Source organism: Botrytis cinerea, chromosome 9, assembly GCF_000143535.2.
Source record: "Botrytis cinerea B05.10 chromosome 9, complete sequence".
In the NCBI taxonomy this organism is placed as follows: Eukaryota; Fungi; Ascomycota; class Leotiomycetes; order Helotiales; family Sclerotiniaceae; genus Botrytis; species Botrytis cinerea.
The window spans coordinates 427,816-447,702 of NC_037318.1; the positions used below are offsets into that span (position 1 = coordinate 427,816).

At 42.7% G+C, this 19,887-nt stretch overlaps 2 protein-coding genes across 3 annotated transcripts; both read right to left on the reverse strand.

Annotated features, from left to right (window-relative positions):
• Nucleotides 1–782: 782 nt before the first annotated feature.
• BCIN_09g01160 (hypothetical protein) lies at nucleotides 783–7,150 on the reverse strand. 2 transcript variants are annotated; one of them, XM_024694909.1, is made up of 6 exons: nucleotides 7,140–7,150; nucleotides 6,626–7,082; nucleotides 5,435–6,564; nucleotides 5,152–5,368; nucleotides 3,634–5,087; nucleotides 783–3,535 (listed from the first exon to the last, which is right to left on the reverse strand). In XM_024694909.1, the coding sequence occupies exons 5-6, from the start codon at nucleotides 4,401–4,403 to the stop codon at nucleotides 1,726–1,728; spliced, it is 2,580 nt and encodes an 859-aa protein (XP_024550701.1). In that variant the 5' UTR covers nucleotides 4,404–5,087; nucleotides 5,152–5,368; nucleotides 5,435–6,564; nucleotides 6,626–7,082; nucleotides 7,140–7,150; the 3' UTR covers nucleotides 783–1,725. The 2 variants fall into 2 exon arrangements, with proteins under 2 accessions (XP_024550701.1, XP_024550702.1); XM_024694908.1 differs by having other exon boundaries at nucleotides 5,152–6,564.
• A 6,586-nt stretch (nucleotides 7,151–13,736) lies between these two features.
• On the reverse strand, nucleotides 13,737–19,885 carry BCIN_09g01170 (hypothetical protein). The gene is made up of 5 exons (XM_024694910.1): nucleotides 19,386–19,885; nucleotides 17,235–18,390; nucleotides 17,103–17,174; nucleotides 16,791–17,053; nucleotides 13,737–16,553 (listed from the first exon to the last, which is right to left on the reverse strand). Exons 2-5 carry the CDS (start codon nucleotides 18,154–18,156, stop codon nucleotides 14,148–14,150), a joined length of 3,663 nt encoding a protein of 1,220 aa, XP_024550703.1. The 5' UTR covers nucleotides 18,157–18,390; nucleotides 19,386–19,885; the 3' UTR covers nucleotides 13,737–14,147.
• Between the last annotated feature and the right edge of the window lie 2 nt (nucleotides 19,886–19,887).

A 19,887-nucleotide genomic window follows, 5' to 3' on the forward strand; every position in this document is an offset into this window, starting at 1 on the left:
ACGAATTATCAAGCTAGCTATCCATCTTCTGGTCTGATCCTCGTCTTCTGGTTTTTAATCTCCTGATCAAGTTTGTTTAGAACTACTTTGACGAATTACCCCAATGCTGTGACGAGAAACCATTCAAGAATCGATGGACGTTCGCAAAGTATAGCCTACATATACGTCACAGAAAGGTTCTCTCGAATTCACAAAAGATCCATCTAGACCCCGATTTCGGATATTTATCTGTCACTTATTGAATCTAAAGAAGTTTTTGGTATCTTCGAGGTACACTAGTAGAAATAGTAAATACTTGGTGTCTCGATATCATACCCTCTTAGTTCATCACTCCTTCCTTCTCCCCGGAGATATTTCCCCGCGCACATACTTAGCACCGGGCGGGAAGCTTTCCTTTATTTTAGAGCTGCATAAAACTATCCGAGTTACAGTGTGTAGTCTAGGAAACATCTCCTCGCCTTCCGTGTATTGTTGTTAATTTTGAGTTTGCAATTCGTATGCTGTGGCGGAAAATGTCCACTTCGATCGTCCCGTTTCATGTGCCGTGAATGTTCTTCCGCATGAGTTAACCTACTGCTAATAAAGTCAATAATGTGAGCCCAGAAACTCTATTCCATCTCAGTTCCCCTCTATTGAGATCGATTTCTTTGGGTTATCTACAAAATTCACATGGAGTATGTCATTACTCAAAACCATCCACCGTTCTGCAATTCCGCTCCTCACAGTTAAGGTATGATCAAACTTCCATGCAAATCACTCACTCAATCAAGCAGCCCAAAAATTGAATCAAGAATTCTTAATTCCACTATCTACCTATCTATTAATTACACATCATATACCTGATGGGGGTTTTATTCGTATGTCCTATGCTATGCAATGCTATCATTCCTCTGTTCGTCACAAGTACTGTTATGCCGCTAGTCCCACCACTCAAAAAAAGAATCATGAACCGAATACTACCCGCTGAAAGACCATGCATGCAAAACAAATTAAGAATCAATGAAAGTGAACTGAACTGATATGTCCGATTTGTTGATCATCAAGCAATCCATACTCCACCATGCATTTTTGACGCCCATCCCCATCAATCATCCATTCATTTCATGTATGCCCTCAATCTAACCCTCTCATAAAACCATGCAGAAAGAAAGGAAAAGCTTTTTCTGAAATTTGCACCCCAGAGCCAAGAAAGAAAACAGAGGAAAATAGGAAGGAGACACCAGATATCTATCATCAAAGAACTTGAGATGTTTATGTTGACTGTTGACGAAACACGTCCAGATGAAATAAAGCAAGTTTTCATGTTCTTCAGAAATCAGACGTAATCTGAACCATCCCCTCTGAAATTGCAAAATTTGTAAGATATCTTTGAGTGACAACCAATGTGGTACCAGTGTAATTAGAAAAGTTGGCTGATTGTCATCGTCTGAATGGGGTTTCGAGGAGAGTAGTGAAGAAAAGACAGTAAGTATCAGAATGTGATTTTCATTGCAAAGGAAATAATGCAGAAGCAAACAAGAGAAAGCTTTTGAGTGAATGCGATAGTTCGATGTAGAAAGAACCATAATTAAAGAGGGTGGAGCAGATAAGGCAAGTAGCAAATTTAAGTGTGCAGATGGGTATCATAAAACAATTTGTATGCGCCCATCCCAAAAAGATCGCCCCAAAACCGAAAGGAATCAAAATCAAAAATCAATGTGAAATAGATTATAAGACTTAATCGCCTTATTCGTATTGGCGGCGCTTGGTGATATTATCCTCATACATCTGATTGCTTCTCATTTGAGGATTCTGTTGAGCGCGTCTGCCAGTTGATTGGGAGCGTTGCTGAGTAGAGAAGTTACTGCCTTGACTAACTGGGCCTACGATAGGGCTGTTGGCAACGCTGCTACCAGCTGGAGATTGCTGACGGAATTGTTGCTGTTGAACAAATTGCTGTTGGCCAAATTGACGACGACTTTGTTGTTGCTGTTGTTGAATGTTGTAAGAGCTTTGACGGAGCGCTTGTTGACGGGGATCATTCATCTGAGCGAAACTTGATTGTTGGTATTGGGGAGTAGAGAACTCGACATTGCTGTTAAAGTTTTGGGAGGACACAAGGTTTGGAACAATCATGTTTTGTTGCATTGCATTTCGACCAACCATCATATCAGATTGGGAACGTTGGTGTGAAGGACGAGCACGGCCTTGCATACCCATATTCATGCCCATGTTTCCGCCATTGATGCCGTAGCCAGTCTCCATATGCTGAATTTGAGTTTCGACTTGGTTTTGATGAATTCCCAATGGACGAGCAACAGGTGCAACCAATGGTGATTGATAGACAGATGAAGCGCGAGCATGTGTACGACCTCTTGGAAATTCGAAATCATTGTCAACAGCAGGGGATTGATGATTTTCGTCGATGCGATCAAAGCCTGTGTTAGCGAAGGCGGGCTGGAATGAGCGGCGACGTTCAAAACTCGATGGAACGGGTGTGAATTGCAAACCTTGAGCGTTAGCATCGTTTGAGTTAGGACGACGACGCTTCAAGGTAGTGTTGTATGTAGGGGCTCCTCCAGTGTTTGGGCTTTGAAATTGTACTGGTTGACTCATTCTACGATCTTGTCCTAAAGGAGTACTATAATTTTGAGCCTTCATCGCACCTACACCAAGGGATTGGGAACGCTTGTGACCTGCGGAAGAAACCTTGCGCTTGGCATATCCCTTTGGGGATTTAGGCTCATCTTGGTCCACAGTGATGTTTGGCAAGATTTCAATATCTGGGAAACATGGCAAGAGGTCGTCAAGGACCTCTTGATGAAGACGGTTGAAGATTTCGAGAATTTCTTCAGTCGTATAGCCTGATCCAATGACAGAGAGGAGCCAATCCGGAACAGCAGTTGGTGGACGAGGACCTTGATCATCATCACCCTCGTCCTCATCATCGAATCGTCTCTTTCGACCAGAGCCCTTGAGTTCATCCAAACGCTTCTGCTCACGCTTTCTGATAGCAATACCCCAATCCTTGATAGTACCGGGTTCACCACGACGTTGGTTCTGTGCAGACCAGTCGTAAACACGACGGATTTGCTGCTGGACCAAGTCACATTGTAACTTGGCATACTCCTTAGGGTTACGATAACGGGAGCGTTGGTAATGCTTGCGGCAATAATGAACCCAAACAGATTGTGGAATCAATCTAGTGCACATCTTATTGCGGCCGAAAATATGCGAGATAGCTTTGCGAGGTTGCGATCCCGTGTCGCAGTTTGTGATATACATGCACTCCGGAGGAGTGTCTGCATCGGTTCCATCTGCTGGTGGTGGTGTGACTGGATCACCTTCTGCATCCTCATCATCATCCAATGGTGATGGTAAGTTTGCGAGACGGGTTGAATTAGGTGGAGTGAGTTCGGGAATAGGACCAACGCCAGATAATGGAACACGACTTGGTCGGCGCAAAATTGGCGCAGAAATATTTCTTTTATGCAATGTAGGATTCATAGCACCATTTTTAGGCTCGGTAGGAACGCTGCGATAAAAATTGCTACTGCTGAATTCATGTTAGTCAAGTACACAAGTTGATACCAACAATAACATTGGATTGAAATAGTTATCAGATCAAAATTATTATTTGAAGAATAAACTTACTGATCTGACTCGAAACCGTTATCGCTTGTATCTGTATTTAAACGTGGCAAATCAGGGCGTCTGATCAGCATAGCATCACTCGGGGAACCAGGCCGACTCTCGGATTCTCTAACAGAATCAACTTGGTCCGAAACTCCTGGAGCAGCAACGACACTTTGAGAACGAGCATCTTGGTTCTTAGGAGATGACCGAGATGATTCTTGTTCTGCTAGTGCAGCTAGAGCATCTAGATTCTCTGTTGGACTAGAAACCATGATGCTAATCTTCCTTGTGTTGTGTGGAGAAGTTGGTGCTGAATGTGACTCGATTTTGTTTTGGGAGGTAATGGAGTAAGAAGGGTTTAAATCTGTAGAGTTCTCCACTGCAGAGTTGCAGTACTTGTGTGAAAAACTAATAGGATGACTGTTGTTCGTACTGAAAGATGATAATCGAGAATGGTTCGAAGAAGAGGTGGCTGTTGAGTTGGTTGTTGATGTAAAAGAAGATAAACTGCTCCGACTATCAGAGAATTTATGATGTGACCTTTCCGAATCCGTCCCGTGTGAATCATAACAGTGAATTCTCGGATTGCCGTTGTTTACCGTACTCAGCTCATCTCCTGTACCGGGCTCTCCGATATTAATCGTATGATTTGATGTATTGATTGGTAGTGAATAGCCATTTGCGTCCCATGGTGTTCGATTTCTTGATGGTAGTACGAATCGCTCTCCCTGACGCTTTTGCTGCTCAGCAGCAGCGCTATTTGAATTCAATAGAGACGTCACGTCCATCTTGAAGTGAATGAAATTATTTGAACTTTCAATCGATAGATGCTCCGCGCTGCAGGGTATGGTTTCTTTGCCTTTCAAATAGGCCTTCTGGCAGTGAATTTTCCTTTCTCCAATGCCTTGCAAAGTTACGAAAAGGTTTAGAGTCGATATTAGTCTTTGTCGATTTGATATAGAGGATGATTGATGACCTTTCAAGAGAAGGTCGAGGAGGATATGTGGCAATAAAGTATATTGAATGATGCAGGTTGTTTCAGAGTTGGTATTGAACTAATGGACTTGATTGACAGGGAGTATTCCTTGTCCAGGTTGACTTCGATAGAGTGATACTGTATAAAAACAGTGGTGCTGATCCAAAATGCTCTTGCGAATTGACAAGGCTAAGCTAATACTTGGATCGACGTCCGACAATGCATTGACCTCATCGGACACGTTCGAAACACCTATTATGAAGCTTTGGTGTATCGTTGATATCGTCCAAACATCTAACCTGATGGAACTGATTTGCGGATCTCCTAAAGTCCGGAGGAAACAATGAGATAATTCTGTGCCTTCAAGTCTTGTCGAAACGTTAAGGCTTTCCAGCTTGGACGATAGCTATCCGCTCGTTTGGACGTTCGATATATTAGGCAAGGCGAGAATTTGACAACTTTCGAATCTCCCAAGTTTCTATTATCGTCCTTTGATCTATAAGTTGAACTGTTGTTAATAGGAGACTTCATCGAGGATATCAAGGTTCGGATATACTGACGTCGAGACAAGTTGACAAACAAAATTTGATTCCGAAGTCGAGCGAATGAATGGCCAGAAAAGATAGGACGAAGCCAAGAAAGATGATGGACACTACTAAGAATGAAGTAGGGCTACTTCGGGTATGCGCAACCGGATAATGATGAAGAAACAACAGAAGAAGAGGTAACTGGCGGCGACCGACATAACCCTAAGTGGTACTGTAAAGATATTGGATGCTGAATATGAAGCAAGGTCAGTGAGGAGTGAAGATCCAATCCGAGGGCTGGAAGTGGTGAACTTGCATGAGTGGCATTGAGTGCATTGAGTTCACTAGCAAAACGGGACTATGTCCAGTGTTTGATGTTAAGATTCCCCACACTCTATACTCTTGTTATACACTTGATCCATGCTGACTGGGTAGTTTAGCTAAACTGGGTCCCATCTTCGGAGCCTTGTCGATAGTATGCCAGGGGTCTTTTGGGTCGAGTTTTTTCTGGTTATGGGTGAACCCATAGAATTCTTGGCCCTTGTGCTCGGTAGGGAAATTTTAGATCCATGCATAGCGGCCGTGTGGCAGTGTGGTCCGCCATGTTTCGAGATTTCCTTTAGATGGGGATCATCATCTGAACACTTGGATCTTCTTCACCCGGGTTATGGTGAATCACAATTGACACAACACACGATTGACCCCAATTCTCCACACAAGCTACTTTGAGAAGCCGATGCGAAAAATCAAAGTGTGGAACATATGGAGTAGAAGCAATAACGGAGTTGACTTGGCCAATGTTTCTATGTATCAGTCAAGAGATACATTTGTTGGATTTGCATGATTCAAGGTTGGAGAACCACCAAACAAACTTCGCCAACTTCTAGAATGGCATGTTTGATATGAGAGCTAGTGGTCGATTTCGGAAATTCGTTCAATCGTTTCATTTGACTGAGTGTCTGACCAGTGAGCTCACGGACAGATGCAGTTCGGTAGTCCGAGTGCATCTTCTCTTACTACTATAGTTTAATGAAGATAAACACTAGATGGCAGTGAGTGATGGCTATGGAGGGCCTCTCAAGCTCGATGCAAGCTTGTGCAGATGAATAGAACACCCAAAATAGATAAGATACTTCGATACTTCGATACGGGATTTTTTGTTGTTGAGGGGGAAAGTTTTCCGTTCAACAAAAGACGAAATTACACCAAATTCGGGTGTGGTATGTGCGGGTGTTTTAGCAAGTCGTTTCTAAACTTGCCAATGTGCTGATAGGCTAGATGATAGTGGGCTGGATAGATGATGGAGGTTTGGTTCGATGCCTGCAGCCACGCGGGAGCAAAAATGTACCTTCGTATAAAGAGCTGTAAGGGGAGAATGCACATGAGGCTGACCTATGAATAAGCTGTCTTGCCATCGTGACTATGCTGTGAAACGACAGATGACAGCTGCAGAAGGGTTATTTGCATGGCCAAAAAGTACTTGCGGGAAGTCGGTATGTTTTTCTACCTTTTGTTCATAAGACGTGTGTATATCCAATCCCATCTCAAATCAGATGGAGATTTTGTTCTCGCTGTGTTCAGCTCGTGCTTCTGCCAGGTTATGCTTTGTGTTGTTGCTTGCCAACACATCCATCCATCATCGACACAGATGAGTACGGAGAAAAGCATCTGTTCTGTATACCGTACAATACAGTAAGTAGAAAGCAATATAGCACATTACATACATACATTCAAACACACACACACACATGCGTACGTACATGCGTATCGGAGGTGGCTGGGTCCATGGCAATTCTCTTTATTGATCTTTTATGTGGTACACTACATCGTACATCTTCGTAATTGCCATTGAGGGAAAAAGAATGTGCGTCGTCACATAGTGGTGCCATGTCGTCACCAAATCCTGAGGTCTGAATGGAGTCGCTTCCGGAGAATATCTGCATTCGCGGGTTACGTGCGAGTGGCTAGATTGAGGTATGAGATAAGTGAAGATGAGAGAAGGAGAAAAGAAAAAAACGAACGAAAAAGTATCTTAGCGTGAATTTAATTTTAATTGGTCAAAACTCGTGATTAGTGGCCGAGCTCTCGTTTCATGTTTTGCTGGGATTGTTCACTCCTCCCACGCAAGGCTCGGTGGCTCGTAGGAATTGATGGTTGCTGCGTGCTGTGTGCGTGCATCATCCAAATCGCCCAAATTTAAATTTAGGTCAGAACGCCTGCTTTTTATAGCAAAAGCTAAACTCCAAGGGGAAATTCATCTTCATCATGCTTTTCTGCTCCGTTCACACCAAGCTAATTCTCCGAGCCCGTTTACCTTATATGTACTGCGTATAGCAAATTAATCTCAATGTCTTTCCCAATACGGCAATGGATGTCCGTTAGTTATGACCGTCATATTTGCGAGTGTCGATTTTTTTCATTCAGACAGCATCTAGTCCCTGGCTAGGTATTGGGACGGGTGTCAAGTCAGTGTCTAGTGTTCATAGGTGTTGCTCTGCCTTCTTCCTCTCACGGACAATCCAGCGAATAGACCTCCCTCCCGTCTACTGCAGGTTCATTAAAATAGATGCTTGGAGGAGATCAGGGACTCATTTGTTCAAAGTTGGAAGGGGTCGGAGAGAAGAAGAAGCAGAAGAAGCAAGAAGGAAGGAAAAGCAAGGACGAGAATTTCTCGCATTTCTCCTCGTTAGGACACACATCGCACCACACCACACCCCTCACAGCACAGCACAGACGTGAGAGCTGGGCTCAGAATGTGCCATCCGACATAATAAACATCATCTACCCACCGTGCTCTACGCCGTGTACGCCGTACGGATAGTCCCTAGGTGCTTCGGTTCATGCAACACAGTTTCTGTATGGTATCCGAACAATATTACTGCTGAAGCTGATACAGTATCTAGAAGCTATCTGGCGACTGGAATAGTTAGCAAGGTGGCTGTGTATATCCTAAACTTAAAACTTCAGATTCACGGTAAGTCTATCCTCATCGGATTTGTGGTTATGATGTATTCTCTGACGTGAGATGGAACAAATGAGGAGATCAAACAGGATTAAGTGCCCGTGCTTCTACATTGGGCGTTGAGATCCCATACAGATTCCACCTTTTTCCAACAGACCCTGAAGCAGATCGGTTCATTCTTTCTTCGAAATTTTCATCCGATGTATTCTTCACATGTTTGCCTAACTACACATCATCTACACCTACTCATGGGCCTCCGGGGCTTGTTGTCAGCACAGCAATGCAAACACTCCTCAGGTATGTATGCATGTGGACTTTGAAACCATTGGCCGAATCTCTTCGGACTGTGTCCCACCCTGGTCGCCCGGTAAGAATCTTTTTCATGCGATACAAGGAGGGGAAACTTAAGGTGTTAGGAGAGTTACACCATTCGATACCATGTATCGCGTACTTTCCCTTCTGTGAAATTCTAATACTTCAACGGTGTCAATCGAAAATTGTTTGGCATATCTCACAACATCTACATGAACGTCACGATTATGTGTGAAACTATGTTAAGTTCATGGTAGATAATACCTAGGCATTTTTTTACTGTATGTCTCAAAAGTCTATGCTCCGAATACCGGAATAAGTAACTTTAGAGTGCGGTTGAAAATCGATTTCATGCCGTCAAGTGTTGTGTCATGTCATCTCAAGGTTATTTACAGTAGCACGGTACAATGCAATAACCGGAACTGGAGATAAACAATATATGATGTTGAGAGAAGCACGTACTCCTTGTCAGATTGTATCATTTTCAAACAAAGCCTTCGATACATTTACTAAATGCATACATACCGTCACTTCAGATATAGTACTTCTTCAATACTTGGGCCCGGACTAAAAAGTCGGAGTATTTCATTGGTCAGGTGAAAAGTTTTACTGCCTAGTCATTATCTATTTCCATCCCATTTTCGAAGCTACTCCATTTATCTCGAGAAGCTTCGGATAGTCAGTGTATTCAGCCAATTGTATTGATGTCATCATACAATGCCGTTGTTAGATCTACAGTGCCATCCGTAAGATGTGGCGATTCATCCAAAGTCATTTTCTACCATTGAGATGAGATGGAGTTCCATCTAAAGTCCAAGTGGACAGCTCTGACTACTTTCCACCAACCCAACTCCTTGTTCTTCACTTCATGTAAAGCTCGCAATGGGGTATCGTGCCCATTTATCAATATACAACCATTAACTCTCCCCTGAGCGGAATGAATCTGCCTGCTACTACTAGTAGTTTGCGACCTTTAAGACAGGAAAATGCGGATGGCATGGGTTATGGCTCCAAGTTACTAAAGAAGCGTTCTTCTTTGAGAATGCAACGCTTTAATGCCGAGGACTCAGCTGTCAAACCTTTCCCATGCTGCTTCACGAATACATCTTCGCCACAAAATATTAGTGTAAAAAACTAGAGAATAGACCTGGAAGGCTTTCTCCGCTCCTATACAATCAATCACTGCATGAAAGACTCAGAGAATAGGGAAAATCCTAGGAAGCGACCTTATGACCCATTTTTGATTTAGGGTATTCTCAATGGAAGAAAACTAACTTCCCATATATTCGTCTCAACGGTGCTAATGATGCCCAATGACCAACTATGATGCAATTCTGATCATTTTTGGAAGTTTCTCAGGATCGCACTACCGTCAACCAAATCCAAGCTCGCTGTAATTCTTTTCATAAACTAGATCAGCTCCTAGGGAGTACATGTCCCAATGAACTCAGCAGATGTACATCCCATATCCATGTATTTTGATCATCCCAATTCTACGACATACATGTTACCAAGCATTCCTGACACGAGTATCGGCATTTGATGGTTGGGAAAGGGGTTTGCATGGAAGTCTCACAACCTCGAGTTACTGACTGCTCGTTTTCTAGTCATCCAATAGTCAAAAGCTAAATGACACTGATTATCTTGAAGGACAACCCAAGGAACCACATCATCATATCTGTTTATCGCCCCCAATTGACACATGTTGAACATCGCAAGATCTTCTTTGCCATTCAATTTTACTTTCACAAAATACTACCAGTGAATACCAATATGATAGGGATAGTAGTACATGAATGCCGTTGTAACCCCAAATTCTCATTCTCAATCAGCTTCTTCACCGCTTGCAATGGTTGCGTACATCTTCAAACTCACAGTTGTGTGCAATTCACACGTGCATACAGCCATACAATCCAACTTTCTTTACAGCTCTTCTCCATGGTTCCACAAGTCCCAAGCCGCACCTCATATTTTGCCTCTGTTTGCCTTATAAAGCAAATCCTTCCGGACATCCATAAATAGCATTCAACTCGGTTGTTTTCTCACAAACCGTCTCGGCATTTTGTTACCTTGATCTCAAAACTCAGGTTATTCGAAATCTATATATGTCCCAAACTCACAAACGGTCGGCGCTTACTGGAATTACCTTTTCCAGAAATCTTCTGGGAAGGGTTAGAGCTTAAAGCTTGTGAGTATGCATATACTGCATAAGCTTCGAAATCCTTTCTGATTATCTTCAAGCCTGTCATTTATAGTTCTGGGCTGTGTTAGGAGGGGTAAGAGATTTCTCTAATCAATCGTCATCTTGGGGGGCGACGTTGTTGTTTGAGATCTATGTTAGGGTTGACGGACATGCGCCGAGTTCATGCTACATAAGCCGATGGCATAATTATACACGCACGCACACACGCACACACACACACACACGCCCACTCATACCTCATCGTCGTATGTTTCGTTATTGGGTAATTCTTATATTCTTTTATATTCATCTAGGCCGGACTTGGAAACTTGCGATATTAATTTTGTAGGATGTCCGAAGATGTCTCACTTGCTCAATGCCTATTTTTTCTACGAGTATTCCGTTCCAATAACCTACTTCACTAATCCCAACACATCACTAAATTATAAACATAAATCACATCATCAGACTCAAATTCGTAGAGAGCCACAAACGTTTATAAGCTCTTGCTCATGTATGCTCCAAACCGGCACCACCTACTCTCTTCCCACTCGCTCGCATCATCTACATATCATCACACAACGCAGTCAAGCCACTCAAGTCAGCAACATAGAACTCCATCACAAAAATGATTATTAGATACTATTATATCTATTACCAATTCAAACCCCACTCCATCCTCTATCTTATCAACTTTCACCTGTGCAATCACAACTCATCTCATCACATCTCACTAGAATCTTACCCCTCATCTTTCACCCCCCATTTACCAGTCACCAATCTAATCCCTTCCCTCAACCGTTCTTTGAGACTTTTACTATCCCCCTACCCTCTCACTACTATGTCACAAGTCATCGCATTATATACCCCCTTCCTCCTCCTCTTCTTCAAACTATTCCACTCATTCCAGGCGCAACCGCATGTTCTCCCACTTCATCTTCCTTTCCGTCTCATTCCCTCATAACCACAACACCCCCTCATCATTCTCCCCTCCCCTCCAATCCATACCACAAAAATTCTCACTAGCCTGCTTACAAGTTACAACACTACAATCCATCACAATTATGTTTCAGCTCCAGCCACCAAAAATAATCCCAGTCTAATCCCATCCTCTCCCCGCCCGATCCAATCCATAACATATAACAGAACATAAAATAACACACCCAGTTAATCAGGACCAATCACATATAACTTCCTCGTAATGAGAAGAAAAACTTACGTTTCGGAATTAGAAATTCAAACCTCGAGCCCAAGTAATGGAGAGTGGAGACGAAAAACTAGGCTGCAGTTACGTTGTTGAAGTTTGGATTTCGATATGTATATGTACTTATACAACTAGGATAGTGTGAGAAATCACAACCTTTCTCGCTGCTTTCTTGATATTGGTAATTTTTTATAAAATGCATCGCGATAGAGAGATCGAGAGAGAGAGAGAGATCAGATAGACACATTCTTGTTCCACGTTTAAAATATACACATTCATATAATTCATTCGCAATCCCTCCACCCATTTCAACCTAGCATAGTTCAGCATCGAAACGAGTCAAGTCAAGTCAAGTCTAGAAAATGCAAAAAAATAAGAAAATCCTTCAGCCCCCATATCCGATCCAATCCAACCCAAGGAAAGCCAATCCTTCTCCACATGCAGCCTAGTTCATCTCATCTCACACCATCAACTAAGTACTAGGTATTATACCAAGGGTCCAAGACCGAGCTTAAATCCTTCAACATTAGTAATTAGGATTTCGGTTGACCCCTCCTTCCTTTTTGGGTGGAGAATTTACCCGTGGTGCGAGTGCGAGGAGGGATGGCGGGGATGGTATGGAAATAGAAGAGAGGAATAGAGGAGAGGATAGAAGAAAAGGGAGAAATTATGAGGATTATTTTAAGTAGCTTTTATTCCTCGCATGTCTACAAGTGGCAACTATTTGACTATGATGGAATACGTGCTATGTATGTACATATATTTTCCACATTTGATATACATTCTGCATACATAATTTCTGAATATCTAAACTTCCTATGTATAGTCTAGGTAGGTGTATACTCATTCATGGTATATCAGCCGAAAGTTGGACGACTTGGATTTAAATACGCATGGTCATTCTCACTCCTCATCATTTCTATTCTATTCCATACTTATCTCTCTCTCCCTGCAATCCACACTACTCCTCTCCGGGAAATACAAGATGTTAGTTTGATATATGATGAGATAGTTAGTTTATTGGTGTTGGTATGAGTCCTAAGTCCTGAGACCCAGAGCCGTATTCCAAATCCAAATCCAAATCCAACTAGAATCCCCCCCCCTCCCCCCCCCCAAGCCAAACTACAATCTACTCATCTTCAACAAGTCATCCTCATAATCACCAGATAAATTCTCATTCCCAACACGTAAATAAATGCGCTCCCCTTAAAGAAAAGTACCAACTTTCCTCGCCAACCTCATCTCATATATTCCGCTAGCGTGGAAAGCAGGATGGATGTGTGGATATCGAATACAAATTTTATAAATCGAGTATGGAGCATTAGGTATATAATGGGCTATTATATATGTAGATAATAGACAAAAGATGCTAGATATCAGATACCATATACTCGATATCAAACCCCAAATCCAACCCCTCCCCTTTCCCTCCCCCTCAACCAAAACCCAAATCCCAATACGCGAAAAAAATACCAAATAAATGAGTAAGAATCGCTTTAAGATATCTACCTACCTACCTACTACCCACAAGCAAAGGTAAAGCAAAAAGTAAAATACCAAACAAGAAATCCCGAAGTAATCCTCTGCCTCTCCACAAAATCACATTTAACATCTATCCATCTCAAACTCTCGTTTTCCAATCTTCCAATCTTCCAATTTCCAAGTCTCCAAATCTCCAAATTTCAGTCTCTAACTTAGCAGGAATCCTCGTTCTCTCTCCTCTCCCTCTATCTTACTCTATTTTCTCTCCCTCCCCCTCAAGAGAAGGAGAAAGAGGAAAATATCATTCACAATGATTCCTGCATTCCTTCACAACTTCATCACCTCATCACCTACCTCGTCAATTTAGATAGCAATTTGGATGTCAATCTCGCTCTCATCCTCACTTCTCACTTCTCAACTACAATCATAATCATAATCACAATCACAATCACATCATCATAAACAAACACATAGGATAACCCCTCAAGTTTTCTCTTGAATTCTTTGAAATTTAACTTTATTCTCTCTCATCTTCATTTTGCATTTTGCAATCTCATTCTCATTTTCATTTTCATTATCCCCCTCCCTCTCCCTCTTCCCATCCTCTTCACAACTCCCCTAAAATTACAGAACAATTCTCCTCAAACACATCCATCTATCCATCCACTCATCACATACAAGAATAATCCCAGCCTATGAGATATGCATATTCCCCTCGCTCATCCCAAAACACCACCCACCCATCCATCCATCCACCCATTCATGCCCTTAAACCATGCAAGTTAATAACTATTATACTTCCGCACCACAAGAAAAAAAAGGAATCCACGCTCATACACGCAAATGCAAATGCAAATACCCCTCCCAATCCCAATCTCAACCCCACCTCAATAACGATCTCTCCCCTGATCTTCCGGTTCATGACTATAAGTACACGCCGCACCCTTTGCACACTTTCCCTCGCCCCAAAACTTACACGGCTGTTTCTTTCCCTTATACTGTCCATTTTCATCTAGAGGTTCCCATTTTGTATCTTTCTTCCAATCCTTTCCCGGTTTACGCCATTTATCATTATTGTAATTGTTTTTTCCCCCTCTCGAATCTCGATTTTCATCACTCTGATGACCAGGCCACTTAGATGAAGAATCGGTAGGAAGGGAAGGTGCATAACCTTGGAGAGCAGGATTATTGGACCAGGCGCTGAAGTCGAATTGTTGGGGTGTTGATGATGATGCTGGGGTATCGGTACTTGTGTTATTGTTTCCGGTTAAATTCGCTAGGTATTGTTGGACTTGTTGATTGACGTCTGGGGCCGTGACTTGATAATTCATAACCGGTTGAGTCATTTGTGGTTGATAACCCTGCATTTGAGGAACTGGCATTGGAGGTACCATTGAAGGAGCAGGTGGAGCTTGAGGAGCTTGCATTTGTGCAAGAAGTCTCTCTTCTGCAGCATTAGGATGATCCTTATTATAACCATCCCACCAATCCTTCTTTTGTGCTTCGTTCATCCACTCAGGTGGTTCAATAGCTGGATATGGTTTACCCTTCAAAGTTGCGACAACACGTTGTAGATTCTCCCATGCTACGTCCATTATGGTGTTGGATTTTGGTGCTCCAGCAAGTTGTTGTAATGCAGACATACCATTATTTGATGAAGCATCTTTTGTGAAACCGCGAGCTTGGTTATCTAACATTTCTTTGTACTTTCTTTCTTCCAAACGACTAATCGCAAGGGTTCGTGCATATTCTGGACCATACTGATGAATATCTTGAAGTCTTTGGATCAACCAAGGAGCGCTTGGATATTTAAGTTGTTTTACCATGCCAGTAGTGGCATCATTTGCAGAAGATGGTTCTTTTGCCGATGGTGGAATTTCTGAAGGATCATTATAGATTACAAGTAACTCGTTGGCCTCTCGTCGCTCTTGTACCTGTTGTTCCGGAGTAACAAACTTAACATTTCCACCTCTGGTAATATAACTTGGACCATATGTAGTATGCTTGTCCAAGTTGGAAAGATCGACTTCAACCAAAGTAGGATAAGGTCGATCCTCAACCATACCAGACATAACCTCATCATCGTCCTCATCTGTAGCCTGGACACGTTGCTTATGCATCATACCCTCGGAATGATTATTACGTGCATCTCTCAACATGCCATCTTGACGTCCCTCATCTTCTGCAACCTCATGTTTGAATATACGAATTTGCTCAAGTTCATCATCTGACTTGAACTTGACTCTAAGATGTCGTCTGCTTTCTTTTCGCTCACGACGCTTCTTTTCTTCAGGAGTTTCTGGAGGTCCAGCCGCTGGCGAAGCCTTCTTTGGTGCCTCAGGTGGTTTCTCGATGCTGGCCAAGATATCACCTAATCTAGATGACATTGGTGGCGGTGGAGGTGGTGATGGTTCTTTCTTCTTAGGTGGCGCAACCTTTGGCGCAGGCTTAGGAGTTGGCTTAGAGGAAGAAATTCCAAGAAGGTTGGATCTCTTAGGTATCGGTGGCAATTTCGTTGTCGAGGTAGGAGTTCCAGAAACATCAGTAGCAAACTTCTTATTTGGTTTGCCATTACTGCTATCCCCTTCATGAGGTCTTTTTGATGAATTCGGATTGGTTGCTGTGGGCTTCAAAGATTCTGTAGCTCGAGATTTAATTTGTTCTATCTTTTCAAGCTTCTTCTTGGTATGTTCAGCGCTAGGCAATGTCTGATCTATTTTAGAAGCTCTCCCTTTTGCATCAACTGTGTTATCCATTATGACTTTAATGTAATTTTTAGTCTCTTGGTCTCCTTTCTTATTCCAACGCTTTGCAAGAGCATCAAATTTACTCTTCGTAAGCAAATCTTCTGTGAGTGTTTGAAATTTGGCAAGTAAAGCAAAAACAGCTCGTGGAAGTTTACCCTGGTAATCTTCTGTTTTTGTACATTCGATGAGTGTGGCTGTCAGACCACTTACTAATTTCTGGTGGCCACCAAGATTTTCGACAATTGGACCATAACCGAGTTTGTTCGCTGCCTCAATTGTTTGATACAGAGCTTCTGATAGTTCGGAACGGAGCGACTTGAGTTTTTGTAATTGTGCCTCGGGGGTTTTAGATGTGGTTGCTTCTTGTAATTTTGCCGTAGCATCCTTGATTTGGGTTCGAAGTGCGATGAAAGTATTGGCATAATCGTTCATAGCACTTGTTATAGCAGCAGCACTTGGATTAGAATTTGGATCCTTCCAGACAATTCCTATGGCATCCCATCGGGCAGCACTAGGGATATCACTGGGGCGCGTGAGCTCACGGACCTGTATTTATTAAGCATTAGTATTCATTTTACTTGTAGTTGAGCTACCAGTCATATGTTGCCATATCAAATTAACGTCAAAAGATATATGCGAGTAGGCTAATATGTTTTCTGACTTATGTATCGGAATATTTCAAACCGAACGTTTATTGTGGGATAGTAACAGCAGATGCTGTCATACACATGATAGAGATCGATCACATTTATGAGTCATTGGGGAAGGGGAATTTGTACTTACGGTACTAATGTCTATTGGAGGCGGCAAATCATCTTCCTCTTCATCTTCATAATCAGACTCTTCTTCCGAACTTGTTTCTTCTTCTGAAGTGCTTGATTCTGTGGGGGTTGAAGACTTGGTTGGCGTATTTGTACCATCAGAACGCACATTAGAATCTTTATCAAAAGCAGATCTACCCGTGCCTTTGTAAGTGCTAACGTGTGTTTTCTTCTGTTTTGGCGCTCGAATTTTCTGTGAAATTTTTGCTGGCGTTGTTGAAATTTCTAACCGAGATGTTAATACTGAGGTAAACAGAGATCCAGCGATACTTACTTGATTTATTCAGTCCCACTACTAGCTCCTTTCCACTTCTGGATTTTCTCGGATGATACTTCGGAATGGTATCTACCAAAGAGATGTTAGCAAATTTTATGTCTCGGAAAAAAAAAATTGTAATGTACTGACTCTTGAGTGCAGGGGGAACTTGTATAGGCGTATCCTCCCATGTAAGAAATGGAGCATATGAAAACCGAGGTCTTGAAGAGGTATTGTTCGCAAGGAGATCTGGATGAGTGACTCGGAGTGGGTTTGGAGCGGGAGCAATGGGTTGAGGTTCGGGAATCTCTCGTTGACGGGGAACAGCAACAACAGGTACCGCGGCAGGATATTGCTCTGGAATGGGAACATGTTGCTCTACCTCCTCCTTTTGAACGAGATCTGTAGGAATCGAAGGATATCGCACTGTATTATTGGATGAATTCTGGTCCACCTTTTGTGGTACGATACCACTCTGAGGTGGGTTAAAGAAATGATTATCATTACTTTGTGTCCTTTGGCCATAAGTATAATTAGGTTTACTACCAATTCCGCTATTTGATCTTTGAAAAGCCGCCGATGGAATTCCACTGTTCATTTGCTGTTGAGCCAACAAACTGTATTGAAGTGTTTGAGGAGAAATTGTGGGATGCTGGGTGGTACTTTGCTGATAAGGGAAAGAACTTTGAGCTCCATGGTATGAATTTGGTTCTTGCAATGAAGGATCGAGGCTGTAAGAGGTAGGAGTAAACATATCTGATGGTCTGGCATGTTGATACTGCGCGGCAGAATACGCAGGACTATTCGTATATGATAGAGCATTGTAGGCGGGTTGCTGATGAGGTTGATGAGAAAGATCATACTGTCCATAAGAAGGTTGAATGTTCGAATATCCTCCATATGGATCTGATTGTATGTGTTGCTGAGGTTGTTGTTGGGGTTGTTGTTGAGGTTGCGATTGTTGTTGTGGGTATGCATATTGATCTACCGCACTTGGCCAAACTGAACCATTACTCAATAATCCATCGAAGTCAACATCATCCGGTATGTAGCCATGATTATCACCGTCCATCTTGAATCGTGGAAGTGAGAGTGGTCACGTGAAAGACTTAAGGCTTAGGCAGAGTTGGAGGAGTGGCTCGGTAAGAGACGCTTAAATGCGGGTAACTGGCTTTTCGGACTAGGCTCGGGGCGTGTGTGGAAGAATGGCGAGGCGTGTCCCGAAATGTTAAAGACCAGGAGTAAAATTATTCGTCTATTCGCTTTATGGTAAAGTGGGTGAATTGATTTGTTTTGATTGGGTAAGCTAAACAACAAAGAACATGAATTAGCTGACAAGTAAAATTTTGATTAAGCAACCCCCCGCCCCCATGAAAGAATGAAATCCATCCATCCCATGTTGATGGCTGGGCGTAGGTAAGGTAAAGTGTGTAAAGAGAAACGTGTGAGCAGAAAGAAAAGGAAACGAAAGACGAGCTTTTGGTGGGCAAGGAAAATTGTATGTGCGTGTGAATGTATGTGTGTGTGAATGTATGTGTAGATGCAGGATGCAAAAGCCACAGATGACGATGCTTGCAACTCTCTGATCATATGTGATGCGATACTCCATCCGTTGAAGAAATTCTCTGGACAGATCAATCGGAAGTGAAGATATCGATGGAGGACTCAATGAATGAATGAATGCCTTCAGAAACACACCCTCGCCCCTCCACCCTCACAGATTCTCCTGCAAATGTAGAGTGGCAGACGATGCAGCTATGAATTGGCCATTATATCACACCTAACTTCTGGGTTATTATCAAAATGTAGCGATGTTCCGCGAATGTACCTTTTTCATCCAGTACATCCAGCGGCACAACCACACACCAGAAGCCAGATAGCCAAGAAATACTATCGGTAAGAAGAAGTACAACAGCGGCCTGCACAGTACAATAGAGTCCAGTGAAGCCAGGTTCGAGCAAGATGAGTATACCCTTCTCTGCAGCAATGATATAGATGGAGATCTTCCCGTGGAAACGATCTCTTCTCTTTGCACTGTGCGATACGATGTGGGCAACTTATATTATCTCAACCTTGCACGTTGATATGCGGTCCCTTTCCGACCTCTATGTGCGAAAGCAAAAGCGCGAACGCTTTGTGTCTATGCAGATGGAGGATTCTTGGAGGGTGGCAATACAATATTTTCTGGGTAGTAGGGGGAGGGGGTAAAGTGCAGTTGTAGATAATTGTGCCAGCTTCAATTGCATGGCGTATCAAGATTTTGTGTTTGTGGTGTTGTGTGTATTCAAAGTGTTACCATACCCTTTGTCTGCTCTGCGTGCTTTGCGCACCTAGATCTGCCCGTTTGTTTTTCTTCTCTAAAGTTATACACTCTTATGAGTGAACCAGCAGCCTGTTCTTTTCAAATCCGGTCACTTTTTGTTCAACAATTAATTTGTACGATCATGAAATTCTGATTAGAAGTAAAGTTGCCGCGTCCATGTAAGAACCATCAAAGAAAGAATGGAAGGGGACAGCTGATGAAATGGGGGGCAGAGGAGAAGAGGTGAAGAGGTGTGTTGATGAAGAATTGGGTGGTGGTGATGGTGGTGATGGTGGTGTGTGTGTTGTTGATGGAGGTCGAGAAAGTACGAAAGAAAAGGTCAGATTTTGATGGCGTCGTGGTTGTTGTCGTGGAGTAAAGAAGGGAACAAGAGATTGCAGGAGGGAGCGATTGAAATTGAGGGAAAGCGTGGGAAACGAAAGTCAAAAGAGTTTTAGTTTCGCCTGCAGAACGTTTCGCCGTACAGGAAGAAGAGACCCC

What these genes read in the sequence shown, in the direction of transcription:
- BCIN_09g01160 (XM_024694909.1), bottom strand. Translation starts at nt 4,403, where the DNA reads ATGGACGTGACGTCTCTATTGAATTCAAATAGCGCTGCTGCTGAGCAG. An exon ending in AACGGTTTCGAGTCAGATCA is followed by an intron (nt 3,536 to 3,633) that starts GTAAGTTTATTC and finishes ACATGAATTCAG; the next exon opens with CAGTAGCAATTTTTATCGCA.
- BCIN_09g01170 (XM_024694910.1), bottom strand. Translation starts at nt 18,156, where the DNA reads ATGGACGGTGATAATCATGGCTACATACCGGATGATGTTGACTTCGAT. An exon ending in AGTTCCCCCTGCACTCAAGA is followed by an intron (nt 17,175 to 17,234) that starts GTCAGTACATTA and finishes TCTCTTTGGTAG; the next exon opens with ATACCATTCCGAAGTATCAT. An exon ending in AGTGGGACTGAATAAATCAA is followed by an intron (nt 17,054 to 17,102) that starts GTAAGTATCGCT and finishes CATCTCGGTTAG; the next exon opens with AAATTTCAACAACGCCAGCA.